Source organism: Hemitrygon akajei, chromosome 12 (assembly GCF_048418815.1).
Source record: "Hemitrygon akajei chromosome 12, sHemAka1.3, whole genome shotgun sequence".
NCBI lineage: Eukaryota > Metazoa > Chordata > Chondrichthyes > Myliobatiformes > Dasyatidae > Hemitrygon > Hemitrygon akajei.
Genome location: NC_133135.1, coordinates 60,669,912 through 60,685,213, shown reverse-complemented (window position 1 = coordinate 60,685,213; position 15,302 = coordinate 60,669,912). Strand labels below are relative to the sequence as shown.

Genomic DNA, 15,302 nt, shown 5'->3' with positions numbered 1-15,302 from the left:
CAATCAAAACTACAAGCTGACAACTGATAATACAGTATATTGAAGTTAGTAAAGCAATTGTCCCTTAGTCGTTGGATGTATATCACATCCTTCTGTTACTCCTACCTTGTCTTTCTCCGGTACCACCTGTTGTGTAAAGAGACACTATGTTTTAGGAAGAACTTTCTAGAAAAGTCTCACTACAGAGGCCTCACTCATCTGGCTTGACTACATACTGTCACAGTCACCCCAGCCTATCTTATCTGTAGTGAGCAGTGGTGTCTCCAGCGGTCTCACTTGACCACTACTGCCCCAGGCTATCGTTGCCACAACTTGCACGGTATCACCAAGGTCAAGAAGCTTTTTTAACTTCTACTGATGATCCTACTCAGCCTCCTTGATCTGTCCCGAATAGAGAGTGTATGTGGGGCAGTGCACAGTGCACTGTCCACAGTAATATTAAAGTTATTGGTGTTGCATTCATCCTTGGACCTTTTGACCTTCTAGAGCTCTGCAAAGAAGCTAATCCTGTGAACAGATGCCTTGGTGATGGCAAAAGCAGATATGCTACCTGCCACAGAATTGACTCCTCTAAAAACTGCAGAAAAAGATGAAGAAATTTACAGGAAATGAGCCTCTGCCAGAGCAATCGCAGAGAAGACCCGTGGTCTTAAACGGAGCACAAAGTTCTGCAATGTGCACCAATTCCTGTGTACTTTACTGTTTGTTATCCAACCACAGAATCTTTTCAAGTTCTCATTAATATGTTGAAGAGATTTGCTATAATCTCCTGCGGCAGCTTAAAATTTGAAGTTCAGATATGATTCAAGTAAATATGCACTGCATATCCTTCTCAATTCTGACACTGGAACTGACAGGTGTGGTCTAAACAAGACTGTGTATAGTCAAAAACTGCTGATTCTTGAATTCAAGAACCTTACGTATAAATGACCACCCTGTTACCATGGGATCACAGTACTTTCATTTATCCTGCTTTAGGTTCTGACCTTTGTCCATATTATATCACCATATAACAATTACAGCACGGAAGCAGGCCATCTCGGCCCTTCTAGTCTGTGCCGAATGCTTACTCTCACCTAGTTCCATCGACCCGCACTCAGCCCTTAACCCTCCATTCCTTTCCTGTCCATATACCTATCCAATTTTTTTTTTAAATGACAATATCGAACCTGCCTCTACCACTTCTACTGGAAGCTCATTCCACACAGCTACCACTCTCTGAGTAAAGAAGTTCCCCCTCATGTTACCCCTAAACTTTTGCCCCCTAACTCTCAACTCATGTCCTCTTGTTTGAATCTCCCCTACTCTCAATGGAAAAAGCCTATCCACATCAACTCTATCTATCCCCCTCATAATTTTAAATACCTCTATCAAGTCGCCCCTCAACCTTCTACGCTCCAAAGAATAAAGACCTAACTTGTTCAACCTTTCCCTGTAACTTAGGTGCTGTAACTTGGGTATTGGAATTCTTCTGTCACAGTTTTGACCATTCACTTAATCTATTGAGACCTCTGTAATTTTATTTTTCCTTCAATATATTGCTTATAATGCTGCCCATCTTTGTCATCCACCAACTTGGATATGTAGTTCTGTTTCCTATCAATTTTATTTCATTTCATTTATTATCCAAGCATGTATCCACATACAACTTGAAATTTGCCTTCTCCAGATTGCCACGAAAACCAGAAAGAATATGAATGTCATTCAGAGAGAAACATCAAGCCACCCCCTTGTACAAAAATGAACGACATCCGATCATCAACCCCCCTCCCACCACCCCACAAAACAGAATAGGAGCATCAACACCCAAAAAACAATCACTCCCCACACAAAAAAACCAACAGGACACAACAGAACATCAACCCCCAAACAACAAAACGGATAAGGAACAGGCAGGTAAAAAAAAATACAATATAAAAACCATAAGTCTGAAAAAGTCCACAGTCCATAAACACAATAGTCCAAACCATAAGCACAGAACCACGATACCATCCTACGATATCACCGTCCTTCATCGAAAGAGAAGAGAGGGACACCACACAAGGCAGAGAGGTCTACCCGGCTGCCACAGCAAACCACACAGCGATTGGCTCCTTCTCCAGCAGAGATCAAAGGCAGGCAGTCAGCGCTGAAACCCTCACTTGCTTCCGCATTCACCTCAATGTCTCAATCTGCCTCAGTGCTTCAATCAGTGATTAATGGATGCTTTAAACTTTAATGAAGTTATCAATAAATACAATGAATCCTTTTGGGTTCTTACACAGATCTTTGTGGGATTGAAGTCACCACCTCCAGCCAATACTGTAGCTGCCAAAATCCATCATCTGTCCCGGACTGTTCAGCCAACTTCCTATGCAGATCATAATTTTGCCACATTTCTGCAAGTGTCATCATGAGCTACCACACTTATGAGTAGTTTTTATCAAACACCTGAAATTCGTAAATACTTCTCTACCAACAACTCTAATTGCCTCTTCAGAAAATTCAGCCAGGTTCATCGGCATGATCCGCCCTCTAAACATCTATGGTGATTCACTGATCAACTTTAAATTTTCACTGTTTTCAATCACTGTATTGTCAATTATGGACTCTTCATGCCTTCATGTCTCATTTATTTGTAATTTTGCATCAAGAGGTATTCCAGAATTGAGAGAACATTAGGAGGTTGTGCTTGGGTTAGATAAAATATTCTCATTTGTGTCCTTTGAAACTTTGGAATGGTAATACCATAATCCTGCTGATTTGTCACATTTCAATGTATTTATATTTTGTTGCTGTTAATTAACTTACACTATTTTTGGTGGATTCTGCCCAACTGGCTCTTCCTACAGTCTCTAATTGTCTTCCTCACTAGACACCAGTATCATCTTCACCAATTTTTTAATCAAACTGTGTCTAAATTATTATTACATATTATAAAATGGGAGTGACTATACTATGGAACTTCATTGATGATAGCTTTCCAGTCACAAGAGTACGACAAACCATTATCTTTTGCTTCCTGCTGCTGAGCCTATTTTAGGTCCAATTTGTCACTCTCCCTTGGAGTCCGTGATCTTTTACTTTTAATCTTGCGCTTTCTTAATGAAGGCTTAGAGAATGGATTCTGCAATTGAAGTTTAATTGGCTTGTAATTACTTAAGTTTATCATCTTCTCCCTTTTAATCACCAATATGGAGCTAGCAACCCTCCAATCTTCTGGCACCATTCCTGGAGCCTGAGAGGATTGAAACACTGAAGTCAGAAACTGCAATTGCCTCCTTTTAATAACTTGAGATATATTTCTCTGGGACTGTTTATATAACCATTCTCAAAGATGCTCAATCCCTTAATAATCCCTCTATTACTGTCTTTATCCCATCCAGTATTTTGACTTAACTACAATTCACCCACCCCTTCTGTAAAAGCAGTGACAAAAAAATCATGAAAAACTGTACCTACATCCACTACCTTCATACATAGATTACCCTTTTGGCACCTGTTAGGGTGTGCTCCTTCCTGGTTACCTTATCTTCTTGTTCATTATGCATTTTATACTGTTACAAAACATTATTGGATTTCTTTGTTTTTCCTTGACATTTTTCATACAGTCTCTTAATTTTTGCTTTAATTTCACTCCTACACTTTTTATACTCCTCTAAGCCACTGGAAAGTTAAGCTAATGGTGCCTGCTATATACTATTTTTTTGTTTACTCTCAATACATCTTGTCACCTACCAAACTCTAAATTACTGTAGCTGATCTATCTTTCTTCTTTGAAGGAATACATTTTTCCTGAACATCTTTCTTAAATTCCTCCTGTTGTTGTAGATCAAGTAGCAGTTTTGATCTGCTTTTGCTAAGTCACTTAACAATCTAGTAAAAATGACTTTAACATGTAGATTTTGTTGCATTTTTATCATCGTTGTTTTATTTCACAGATACATTGAAGCTGATTTATAATGACTTCTTCAACTATGTTGTACCACTAATATTCCTTTCACACATATATATAAAGATCTCTCAAATGTAGTGGTTGGAATTCTGTATCCTCCATACCTTTTACACTGACTGTATCCCTGTTAACCCTGTTAATATTTGGGAAATTGGGATCTCCCAATTTTATTTTATTCATCTTTGTTCTTTCAAAATCAGAAATTATATATTTCAAGCTGTGTCTTCCTTTTATTATGTTTTTATAAAAACATTTGATATGCTGAACTATACTAACCTCCCTTCTGCCTCTTTTCAATCAACCAGCTTCATAAGATCATACCATCATTCCAGCTCCATGGTAGGTCCCACTCTAATCAACCTGAATACAGGTCATACGTCTCCAGAAAAAGTTTGTCTTCTATCTGCTCTAAAACTAGCTTTCCTCTGTGAGCAGATTTTACTTATCTCATTGTTTCACTGCTTCATTTGACCCTGTGACCCTCTCTGTATTATGAGATGATCTTCTGGCATGAAGCCATGGATGAGCCATGACTTCTGCAAAAGAACACAAATAAGACTGACATCGTCATTTCTCGCCCTTACAGTCTTTTCCAGATTGCCACCAATTCCACCAAACTCATTGTCCACCCTCCCTTGTCACTCCATCTATGACTTAATATCCATTCTCTTTCCAGTCCTAATTTCTTTCTGCCATTATAATGTACGTTGCTGCATTTTCTTTGTTAATATGTTAGTTGTTATTACAGTTATAAAACTAAAAGTTACGGTATAGAATTCTTTTTGTAGAGTTCCATTTATTTCCTGTCAACAATTAAACAGTAAACTTGAGCTAAAAAAAACACAAACCAGAGGTTTCAAGACTGATGAGTGACTAACATAACAGTGTCTCTCAGAACAATTGTCACTGGCAGTAGAGCTGCTGTCATTCGTACTCTGAAATAACTTCTATTTTTCCCCTGCGTTTCCTTGGGACTGGATCTGGTAATTAAGTTTGAGGCAGACCTTTTAAATTTTTTTTATCATTGCCTTCAGGGAAATAGGATTGAATTATTTTCAATAATTTTTGTGCTTGAATGGATTACCCTGTGAGGAGCAGGGATTTTGTCTTTTGAGAGTCTAACCCTCTGAGGTACATCTGTACTTTGTTAAATTGACAGGGTAGCTGTTAACCAGTGACTGTGAAGTTTTGTCTTCATTCAGTTGACTTTCTTTCACAAAAGATCTAGTTATAGATCATTAGCAACAGTGTTTCAACATGTTCCAGGGTTTTTATTGGGCAAAACAGTTGCCCCTTAACCTCTTTCTTGGAAGAGTTCCAATGTGCTGTGACGTTAAATTACAAGGAGGGGAGGAGTAAAGATATTCTAACAGTTTATTCTGATTCAAGCTGAGAAGAGACAGCAGCAGGAGAAAGCTGGATGGGAAGCATATGCTAACTGGTTGAGCTTGGAGAACATAATCCGTACAGTGAATCTATGTTTACTCTGTAAAACTATCACCATTGCCTGGTCCACTGTTACTATTGCTCCCAGGAATGAGTGACAGTGATCGCTGCTGACCAGTTGATTAATTATTACTCTTTCTTCCTGGATCTTGATTTCCTGCACTTTCTTTAAAGTAAAGGAAGTCCTCACTGCACTGATCATTGATGGTGGCATTTAGGTTCTCTTGGCTGGGAAATGGCTCCTCTGTGGCTCTCCATGCTGTCAAAGAACAGCCCTCTCTATCGAGGATCCCTCTTTTCCTTCTCCTTGTGCAGTGCCCGTAACCTGGAGAGGGAAGTGATCTTTCTTCACAAACAGATGGCGAAGGAGCGAAGCCTGCTACATGGGCAGCTGAGAAACTTAATGCAGCAACAACAGATCCTGGCTGCAAGTTCCAGGGAGGAACTAGACAAGTAAGAGCTCACTTTAGGTCTAACTTAATGAATGAAAATATGAAGGACCCCAGTTTAGAGATATCTTTATCTCCAGGAATTTTCAATGAGCTTATACCTAAGCCTAAATGTGCAGGGATGTAAGTGTGAGTTAATTTATGACAAGCTGAAAGAAGGGGAAATTATAAACAGGTATAACACTGTCAGAGTGAGATTTGGCTAATTAATGAAAATTCCTTCAAACTTCATTGTTTGCTAGAAAGAACGTTGGAGTTTATTATAAGCTTTAGGGACTGAGGATCATTGTCAAATTTGTGGGTTGCTTTTCATTGTTCTTATTAATACCTTGGGACCATTTGAAACACTGTGGCACAAAGTTTACATGGTTGTTAATAAAATATAAGATTAATATAATACAAACTACATAAATATAAGTAGTTCTGGCTCTAGGCTATTATAAACTATATGTAGTTTAAACAACTGTTTTGTGATATGTTCTCTATTGTATATACAGTTTGCTAAACTCACTGTATAACCGAACAATATAGCCTCTATAGCGGTTGACAACATTGTCAGTATAAATAGGTTAGAACTTCTGTATATCTATGATTGACTTCATCTGAATATCCACAATATGAGTTCTATATTTCCAATGTAATGCTCTAATATATACAATTATTGATATGCTTCATGTATTAAGGATTTGTGCCTGGCTATATGTACTGCTTATCACATTTTCAGGATACATTGTGTATAGAAATTAACATAATTTCATTATGTATGGAGTAATCATGACCAATACATGCAAGTTACCATAGCATAATACAATCATTCTTTAGATTTATGCAGCTTCTGTATCGGTTTAAAGTACTCTCTGTAACTAGAAATTACTCCAATGTCTGTACAGACCAGGATGGTTCAGGTACAGTCATTCTTTATTGAGTCCTATAGCACAAATTGGTACAACTGTTTCTTTTATAAATGACTTTACTCAAATTGGTTTAATATAATGTACTGTATATGCAAGGCAAATAAATCTACTGTATACACAGAAGCTGATACTGTCACTATGTAAAGATCATGTGTACACAGGATGTAACAGTCACTGTGCACTTGTTAGCTTGTTAGTTTAGTTGGTGAAGGTCGGGTCAGGTTAGTGCAGTCAGTGTTTGTTCAAATCAATACTAACTGTTCAAAGAAATTAGCTATATTACAGAATTCAGTTAATATATTTAACTTGTTCAGACTACTGTGCATTTCTCTGTGTGTATACTGTATGTCACTGCTGTAGGACTGACAGGTTAGGGTGCCGCTGGGCTGGATCTTGTAAACAGAGATGGTCACTCCAGTAAATGGAAGTTTGAGACTGTTGAGTAGAGGTAGATGTCTCACCTTCATGTCAGGTGTTCAATGGTCACAAGACACCTGTACAGTGCTATTGGATTCACGATGGGAGTCCAGCAAGAAGGCAAAGGGTTCCTCAAATTTCATGCGACTGAGTTTGGGAAATCTATCCTTTGAGTCTGTGCCAGAACAGTAGCCCACGTCAACGACAGATTTGACGGCTGGCAAGTCTGATGGGATGGGGAAGGGGTGGGAGGTGAACCTTACGACTATCAAGGCAATCCAAGATGGATAGATGGTGGGAGTAAAGCCTTGCACCACACTGACTAAATGAGAGTTGCCTTGCCAAGGAAGGCTGGCAAATAATGGGATTGGCAGCTTACTAGTCAACAGAATTTCTGGTTTAATGGGGTTCAGATTTATGGATCATTGGAATCCCCTCTGGGCCAGTACTCTCTGAAATTTAGAAGAATGCACGGGGATCTCATCAAAACCTACCAAATGTTGAAAAGGCTAGATGGGGGAGGATGTGGAGCTGATGTTTCCTCTGGTGGGGATATCCAGAGCTACAGGGCACAGCCTCAAAATTGAAAGGTGACCTTTTAGAATAGAGGTAAAGAGGGATTTTTTAGCCAGAGAGCAGTGAATCCTTGGAAAACTTTTCCACAGACTGCGGTGGAGGTCAAGTCTGTGGTAATATTTAAGGCAGAAGTTGATTGTTTCCTGATTGGACAAGGCATCAAAGGATATAGTGAGAAGTCAGATGTATGGAGTTGAGTAGAATCTGGAATCACCCATGAAGGAATATCGGAGCAGATTCGATGGGCTGAATGGCCTAATTCTGCTCCTATGTCTTATGGTCTAATGTTGATGCTTATAAGATCACTCTATATATAGAGTAATACAGAATGTGTGTATGCAAAGTATTGTATTCAGTGTTGGACAATCGATGTCGGGGAGTGTATAGAAAGAGCTAGCTTTCAACCAGAACAACAGGATTTTAAAGGCAGAGTTTTGTGGCAGAGTCTCTGAGTTGAGGAGCAACCAATCAGCAGGAGGCAGTGAGTAAAAAGAGAATGAGAAAGAGAGAGGCAGGAGCTACAGGGAGGTAGTCACCCCCAGATCACAGGAGACAGGAACTGGGTGACTGTCAGGAGAAAAAGGGGAAATGCAGAGTTTACCCCGGTGGCCACTCCCCTCCATAATCAGTATACAACTTTAGATACTATTGCAGGGTAACAACCTACCGGGTGAGCCACAGTGACTGGACCCCTGGCACTAAGCCTGGTGCTGTGGCTCAGCGGCACAGAGAGGTGAAGAGGACTGCAGTGTTGATAGGAGCTTCTCTAATCAGAGGAACAGAGCCAAGGTTCTACGGATGCAATAGCGACAACTGGATGGTGTGTTGGCTCCCTGGTGCCAGGGTCTGGGATGTCTTGGATCATGTCCACGGCAGTCTCAAGGGTGAGGGTCAGAAGCCAGAAGTCTTGCTACATATTGGCACCAATGACATAGGTAGACAAGGTGAGGAGGTCCTGAAGAGAGATTTTGGGGAGCTAAGTAGAAAGCTGAGAAACAGGACCTCCAGGGCAGTAATCTCTGGATTGTTGCCTGTGCCATGTGCCAGTGAGGGTAAGAACAGGATGATTTGGCAGGTGAATGCATAGCTGAGGAACTGGTGTAGAGAGCAGGGTTCAGATTTATGGATCATTGGGATCTCCTCAGGGGAAGGTATGACCTGTACAGAAGGGATGGGTTGCACCTGAAACCAGAGGGGGCCAAATATCCTTGCAGGCAGTTTGGCTAGAGTTGTTTGGGGGAGGTTTAAACTAATCTGGCAGGAGGATGGGTACCACATTGATAGTGCTGAAGATCAGGTAACTGGTTTACAAACAGAGGCAACGTGTAGTGAACACAGGCTGTTGATGTGGCAAAATTGTAGTCAACAGGATGAGTTGCAATGTAAAAGGCGGACAAAATCGAAAAGGGTGATTACAGGGCTGAAGGTGTTAGATTTTGAATGTGCACAGTATATGGAATAACTCAATAGTAAGTATATAACTTCAGATACTATTGAGGGGGACAACCTACTGGGTGAGCCACAGTGACTGGGTCTCTGGCACTGAGTCTGGTGCTGTGGCCTAGAAGGACAGAGGTGAGTACAGAATAATCCGGTTGAACTTGTAGCACAGTTACAGATTGCCATGTATGACATTGTAGGTGTCACTGAATCACGGCCAGGAGCTTGATGTCCAAGGGTACACATATCATCAAAAGAACAGGCAGGTGGGCAGAGGGGGTGGCATTGCTCTGTTGGTAAAAATGAATTCAAATCATTAGAAAGAGGTGAGGTAGGGTCGGAAGGTGTTGAATCATCGTGGATAGAGCTAAGAAACTGCAAGGGTAAAAAGACCCTGACGGGAGTTGTATACAAACCCCCAAAAACTAGTAAGGATGTCTCTCTCTGTCTGAGACCTCCGTCAGTCAGAGTTGAAACATGGATATTTCATCCTAGCTGTCTAGATAGGTAAGCCTGGGCAGTATGATATGGAGAGCAAGCTGTTGCCCATATAGCAAGCTCCCTCTAACCACACATCTGATGAACTCAAAGCAATGGCACAGACCGATACAGTTTGGTACCAGCAGCATCGCAGGAGTTGCCAGTCAGCATTGAACTCAACGTAGGACTGCCTTAGGAACTCTAGCTCCGGATTTTTCCCTCGGGGTTTACTCCTGAAGCCCGTCCCCATGAGTGAGTATAGCCAGAAAACAGAGGAGATATGAGCTCAGAGTTTTTCTACTCCTAAGTGAGCTGCCAACCATGGCTGACAAGCCCTATCTGCCAGAAGTGACTGGTTTTAAGGCACCAGTAACCCGTCCTTGCCCCTTCTCTTGTCAGTAGAAATGGTTCCGCCGGGCTTAGTAGCTAACCACACATGAAAGCCAGGAGCTGGACTTGGTTGTCAGAGGTTATGTGAGGCACACGCCATTGGGAGCATTTACTAGGTAGTGGGAGCTTGCTCCCATTACCACCCTCGGCTATAACAAACTTAAGGAACCAAAGATGTGGTCTACAAATTACAACGGGAGATAGAAAATGCATTCCAAAAGAGCATTGTTACAATAGTCATGGGGGATTTCAATATGCAGGTAGATTGGGAAAATCAGGTTGGTGCTGAATTACAGGAGGGGGAATTTCTAGAGTGCTGAGGAATTGGCCTTGAGCAGCTCATGTTTGAGCCCATTGGAGGGTCAGCTATTCTGGATTGGGTATTGTACAATGAACCAGAATTGATTAGAGAGCTTAAAGTAAAACATCCCTTGGGGGCAAGTGATCATAATATAATCAAATTCACCCAGACATTTGAGAAGGAGAAGCTAAAGTCAGATGTAGCAGTATTACAGTGGAGTAAAGGGAATTACAAATACATGAAGGAGGAGTTAGCCTGAATTGATTGGAAAAGAACACTGGAAGGGATGATGGCAGAACAGCAATGGCTAGATTTCTGGAAGCAATTTGAAAGGCACAGGACTATACATCCCAAAAGAAAGATGTATTCTAAAGGCAAGATGACAGAAATAGAGAGTACAGAGGAGATTTACTAGAATGTTACCTGGGTTTCAGCACCTAAGTTACCTAAGTAAGGTTGAACAAGTTAGGTCTTTATTCTTTGGAGCGTAGAAGGTTGAGGGGGGACTTGATAGAGGTGTTTAAAATTATGAGGGGGATAGATAGAGTTGACATTGATAGGCTTTTTCCATTGAGAGTAGGGGAGATTCAAACAAGAGGACATGTTGAGAGTTAGGGGGCAAAAGTTTAGGGGTAACACGAGGGGGAATTTCTTTACTCCGAGAGTGGTAGCTGTGTGGAACGAACTTCCAGTAGAAATGGTACAGGCAGGTTTGATATTGTCATTTAAAGTAAAATTGGATAGGTATATGGACAGGAAAAGAATGGAGGGTTATGGGCTGAGTGCAGGTCAGTGGGACTAGATAAGTATAAGCATTCGGCACGGACTAGAGGGGCCGAGATTACCTGTTTCCATGCTGTAATTGTTATATGGTTATAACTGTGTCTAACAAGAGAAATCAAAGCCAACATAAAAGCCAAAGAGAGGGCATATGATAGAGCAAAAATTAGTGAGAAGTTAGAGGATTGGGAAGCTTTTAAAAACCAACAGAAGGCAACTAAAAAGTTAATTAAGAAAGTAAAGATGGAATACAAAAGTAAGCCAGCAAATAATATTAAAGATGATACCAAAAGTTTCTTCAGATACATAAAGTGTAAAAGAGAGGCAAGAGTGGATACCAGACCACCAGAAAAACATTGCTGCAATAATGGGGAACAAGGAAATGGCGGACAAACTGAATAACTATTTTGCATCTGTCTTCACTGTGGAAGACACTAGCAGTATGGCGAAAGCTCCAGGTGTCAGAGGTCCTGAAGTTACTATAACTAGAGAGAAGATTCTTGAGAAACTGAAAGGTCTGAAGGTAGATAAGTCACCCGGACTAGGTGGCATACATCCCAGGGTTCTGAAAGATGTTGTTGAAGACATTGTGGAGACATTAGTAATGATCTTTCAAGAATTACTAAATTCTGGAATGGTTCCAGAAGACTGGAAATCTGCAAATATCACTCCAGTCTAAAGAAGGGAGAGAAGCAGAATAAAGAAAACTATAGGCTGATTTCAGTGGTTGGGAAGATGTTGGAGTCGATTACTAAGGATGAGGGTACTTGGAGACACATGATAAAGTAGCCCATAGTCAGCATGATTTCCTCAAGAGAAAATCTTGTCTGACAATTCTGTTGGAATTCTTTGAAGAAATACCAAGCAGGATAGACAAAGGAGAATCTGTTGATGTGGTGTACTTAGATTTTCAGAAGGCCTTTGACAAGGTGCCACACATGAGGCTGTTTAAAAAGCTACAACTCCATGGTATTACAGGAAATATTCTAACATGGATAGAATGATGGCTAATTTGCAGGACAGAAACAGAGGGAATATAGGGTATCTTTTCTGGTTGGCTGCCCGTGACTAGTGGTGTTCCACAGGAGTCTGTGTTGGGACCAATTCTTTTTATGTTATATATCAATGATTTGGAAGATAGAATTGATGGCTTTGTTGCAAACTTTGCAGACAATACAAAGATAGGTGGAGGGGCAGGTAGTTTTGAGGAATTAGAGAGGCCATAGGAGGACTTAGATGAGGAGAATGGGCAAAGAAGTGGCAGATGGAACACAGTGTCGGGAAGTGTATGGTCATGCACTTTAGTGGAAGTAATGAAAGGGTTGAATATTTTCTAAATGGAGAGAAAATACAAAAAAACTGAAGCACAAAGGGACTTGGGAGTCCTTGTGCACGATTCCCTAAAGGTTAATTTGCAGGTTGGGTCTGTGGTGAGGAATGCAAATGTGATGTCAGCATTCATTTCAAGAGAACTACAAAATAAAAACAAGGAAGACACATGCTGGAGGAACTCAGCAGGCCAGGCAGCATCTGTGGAAAAAGGTACAGTCGACATTTTGTGCCAAGAGCCTTCAACAGGACTGGAGGGGAAAAAAAGTTGAGTATATTTAAAAATTGGGGCAGGGGAGTTATTTTGATCTCAAAACTGGAGATATTCACTTGGGAGAGGACATTGATAATGGTCTATTTATCCTATCAACAGATTTGGAGGAATTGTGGAAATATATTGGCATCTCTCCATTCCAACTATTTAACAAATTGACATAGAAACTTCTTGTATTTTTGCTGATGAAATAAATATATTCTTCCATTGGTTCTTGTGCATTGTTTCTAATTGCAGGTTTGTGTTTTGTTCAACAGTAAATACCAGGACCACTATAAAAATTGCTAGTATGGTAAATGAGAAACTAAGTATAACTTTAGGCCTACAAAGCGAACTTGAGAATTTTTCTTTTAGTGAATACTGCTTCAGAGACTGAAAGACAAAACAAGTCACTTTTTCATCTTTTTTCCGTCCTAAAGGGTCTCGGCCCAAAACGCTGACTGTACTTTTTTCCATAGATGCTCCCTGGCCTGCTGCGTTCCTCCAGCATTTTGTGTGTGTTGCTCGGATTTCCAGCATCTGCAGTTTTTCTCTTGTTTATAAGAGCAAGGGTGTAGTTTTGATACTTATAAATCTTCGGTGAGGCCTCAATTGAAGTATTTGCACATTTGGTTGTTTTTTGCACATTATTTGGATGTCTATCATATCGGTTGTGGTCTTTCATTAATTCTATTATGTATTTACTGTGAATGCCGCAAGGAAATGAGCATTGTATATGGTGACGTACGTGTACTTTCATAATAAATTTGCTTTGAACTTTAAATACATTCAATGACAGATTGTTAATTGGTATCTGCACATCCTAAAAAAATACTGAAAATTACATTGTATGGCTTCAGGATAAGAGCCTACTATTTTAGTGTGAATATTCTATGTAATTGGATATCCTGAAGGTTTATTCTGAATTTGTCTGTGTTTGTGATTATCTGAGAGTGGTTGAGGCAAGATTCCTGATATGGAAGATTACTTTATAAGTAATGATACCTTAAAGACTGGACAATATACCAAAAGATAAAAAGTGAGGAATGGAATGCGTTAACTTGTTCCAGGTTCACAGTAAGCAACAGAAGATTACTTCTATCTCAGGTGGAAATGGAATCAGAATCAATAATAGCATTTAAATATCATTTAGGGAAATTAATTAAAACAAATACTTTGTTTTATAAAGCCTGTACTTACATGATGGGGCAGGTGACTGACTGTGCATTAAAATTAATTGTAAACAAAAAGTCATTTTCCCTTTGTTTATAAATCACAGAAATATAATAGCACAGAAGGAGGCCCTTTGTACCATTGTGTTCATGCTGGCCCAATGCAAGAGTAACCCAGCTAGTTCCTCTCTCCCACTATCTCCCCATAGCTCTGCACACTCTTCCCTTTTCCATACCATGACGAAATCTGCCTCCCTTACTCATTGTTGCAATGGACACCACTTGACGGCAGCAAGTTATTTTTATCTATTCTGTGTAGACCCTTCATCATTTTAAATTTATCTATTAGCTCCCTGCTCAACTTCCACTGTTCCAAGAACAATCCCTGTTTCTCCAGTCTAGAGGCCACATTCCTGTATTCATTCCAGGACCTCTCTTCTGCATACTTTCTAAAGCCTTTGCACTGTGCAAATAACACATACTGGATTTAATCTTTTTGTTGCAATCAAAGCAGTATTTTATAAATATTCAATGTGACATCCTTGCCCTTTTACTCAATGCCCCTGGGTCTTGTATATTTTTTAACTACTTCCTTAATGCCTACTTAGCCTCAGCTCTTTCCATTGCTGTAACTAGATTAAGATTGTTTCTGTTATGTATTATTTAAATCCTCATTTTTGTATGAAAACATAACTTTTTACCGTGTTGTGTTAAATTTCATCAGCCTTCTCTTAGTTTTTGGTAGCTCTTCCCTCATTATATGTTAAAAAAAAATTACCAGCAGCTAATGTATATAGATCACATGAAGAATATTGGCTACAAAATCTCTGACAAGATGGTGATTTAATTGAAGCATTAACTTTATTCACAGATTGAACAAAGAGCTTGAGCAGAAAAACAAGCTCATTGAATCTTTAAGCTGCAAACTGCAGAGCCGGGCACACACTCCATCCAACAGCCATATTCTGTCAGACTCTGAACAGTCTGACAGAGCATCATTTATATCGGATGAGCAAGAGTCAACCAATGATGACCTGGATGCTTATCATTATGAAGTTGACTTGAGCAGTGAGTACTCACATGATGATCAGCAGAGTACAGAGCTGGAAGCACATGCTGCTGCAGGTAAGCTTACATTTAAAACTCCACTAGAGTTAAGCAAAGGAAGAGCAAAGGGGAATAATTACACGTATCAAAATGAAATCAGAGTCCTGGTTGCAGCAGCAATATTTATGTAGAAATATTAGCAGTAACACTGAACTACAATATTAATAAAATACTGAAGTTGTGGAATGAGATAGAGCATTTTCCAGAAAGTAACATCATTTCCTGAAGTTGCTATCACTGGTAAAACTGTAAAACACTTTTGGCACACTTGCCTTAAAAGTCAGGTCATTGAGTATAGAAGTTGGATGTAATGT

General features: G+C 39.9%; 1 protein-coding gene across 14 annotated transcripts in view; it reads left to right on the top strand.

Annotated features, from left to right (window-relative positions):
* pde4dip (phosphodiesterase 4D interacting protein) overlaps positions 1-15,302 on the top strand; it is a 422,313-nt gene that overhangs the window by 362,855 nt on the left and 44,156 nt on the right. For all 14 annotated transcript variants that reach the window (XM_073063246.1, XM_073063248.1, XM_073063241.1 and 11 more), the window contains one exon: positions 14,753-15,006. In XM_073063246.1, the coding sequence (XP_072919347.1) occupies positions 14,753-15,006 (254 nt within the window). The remainder of the gene's footprint in view (positions 1-14,752; positions 15,007-15,302) is intronic.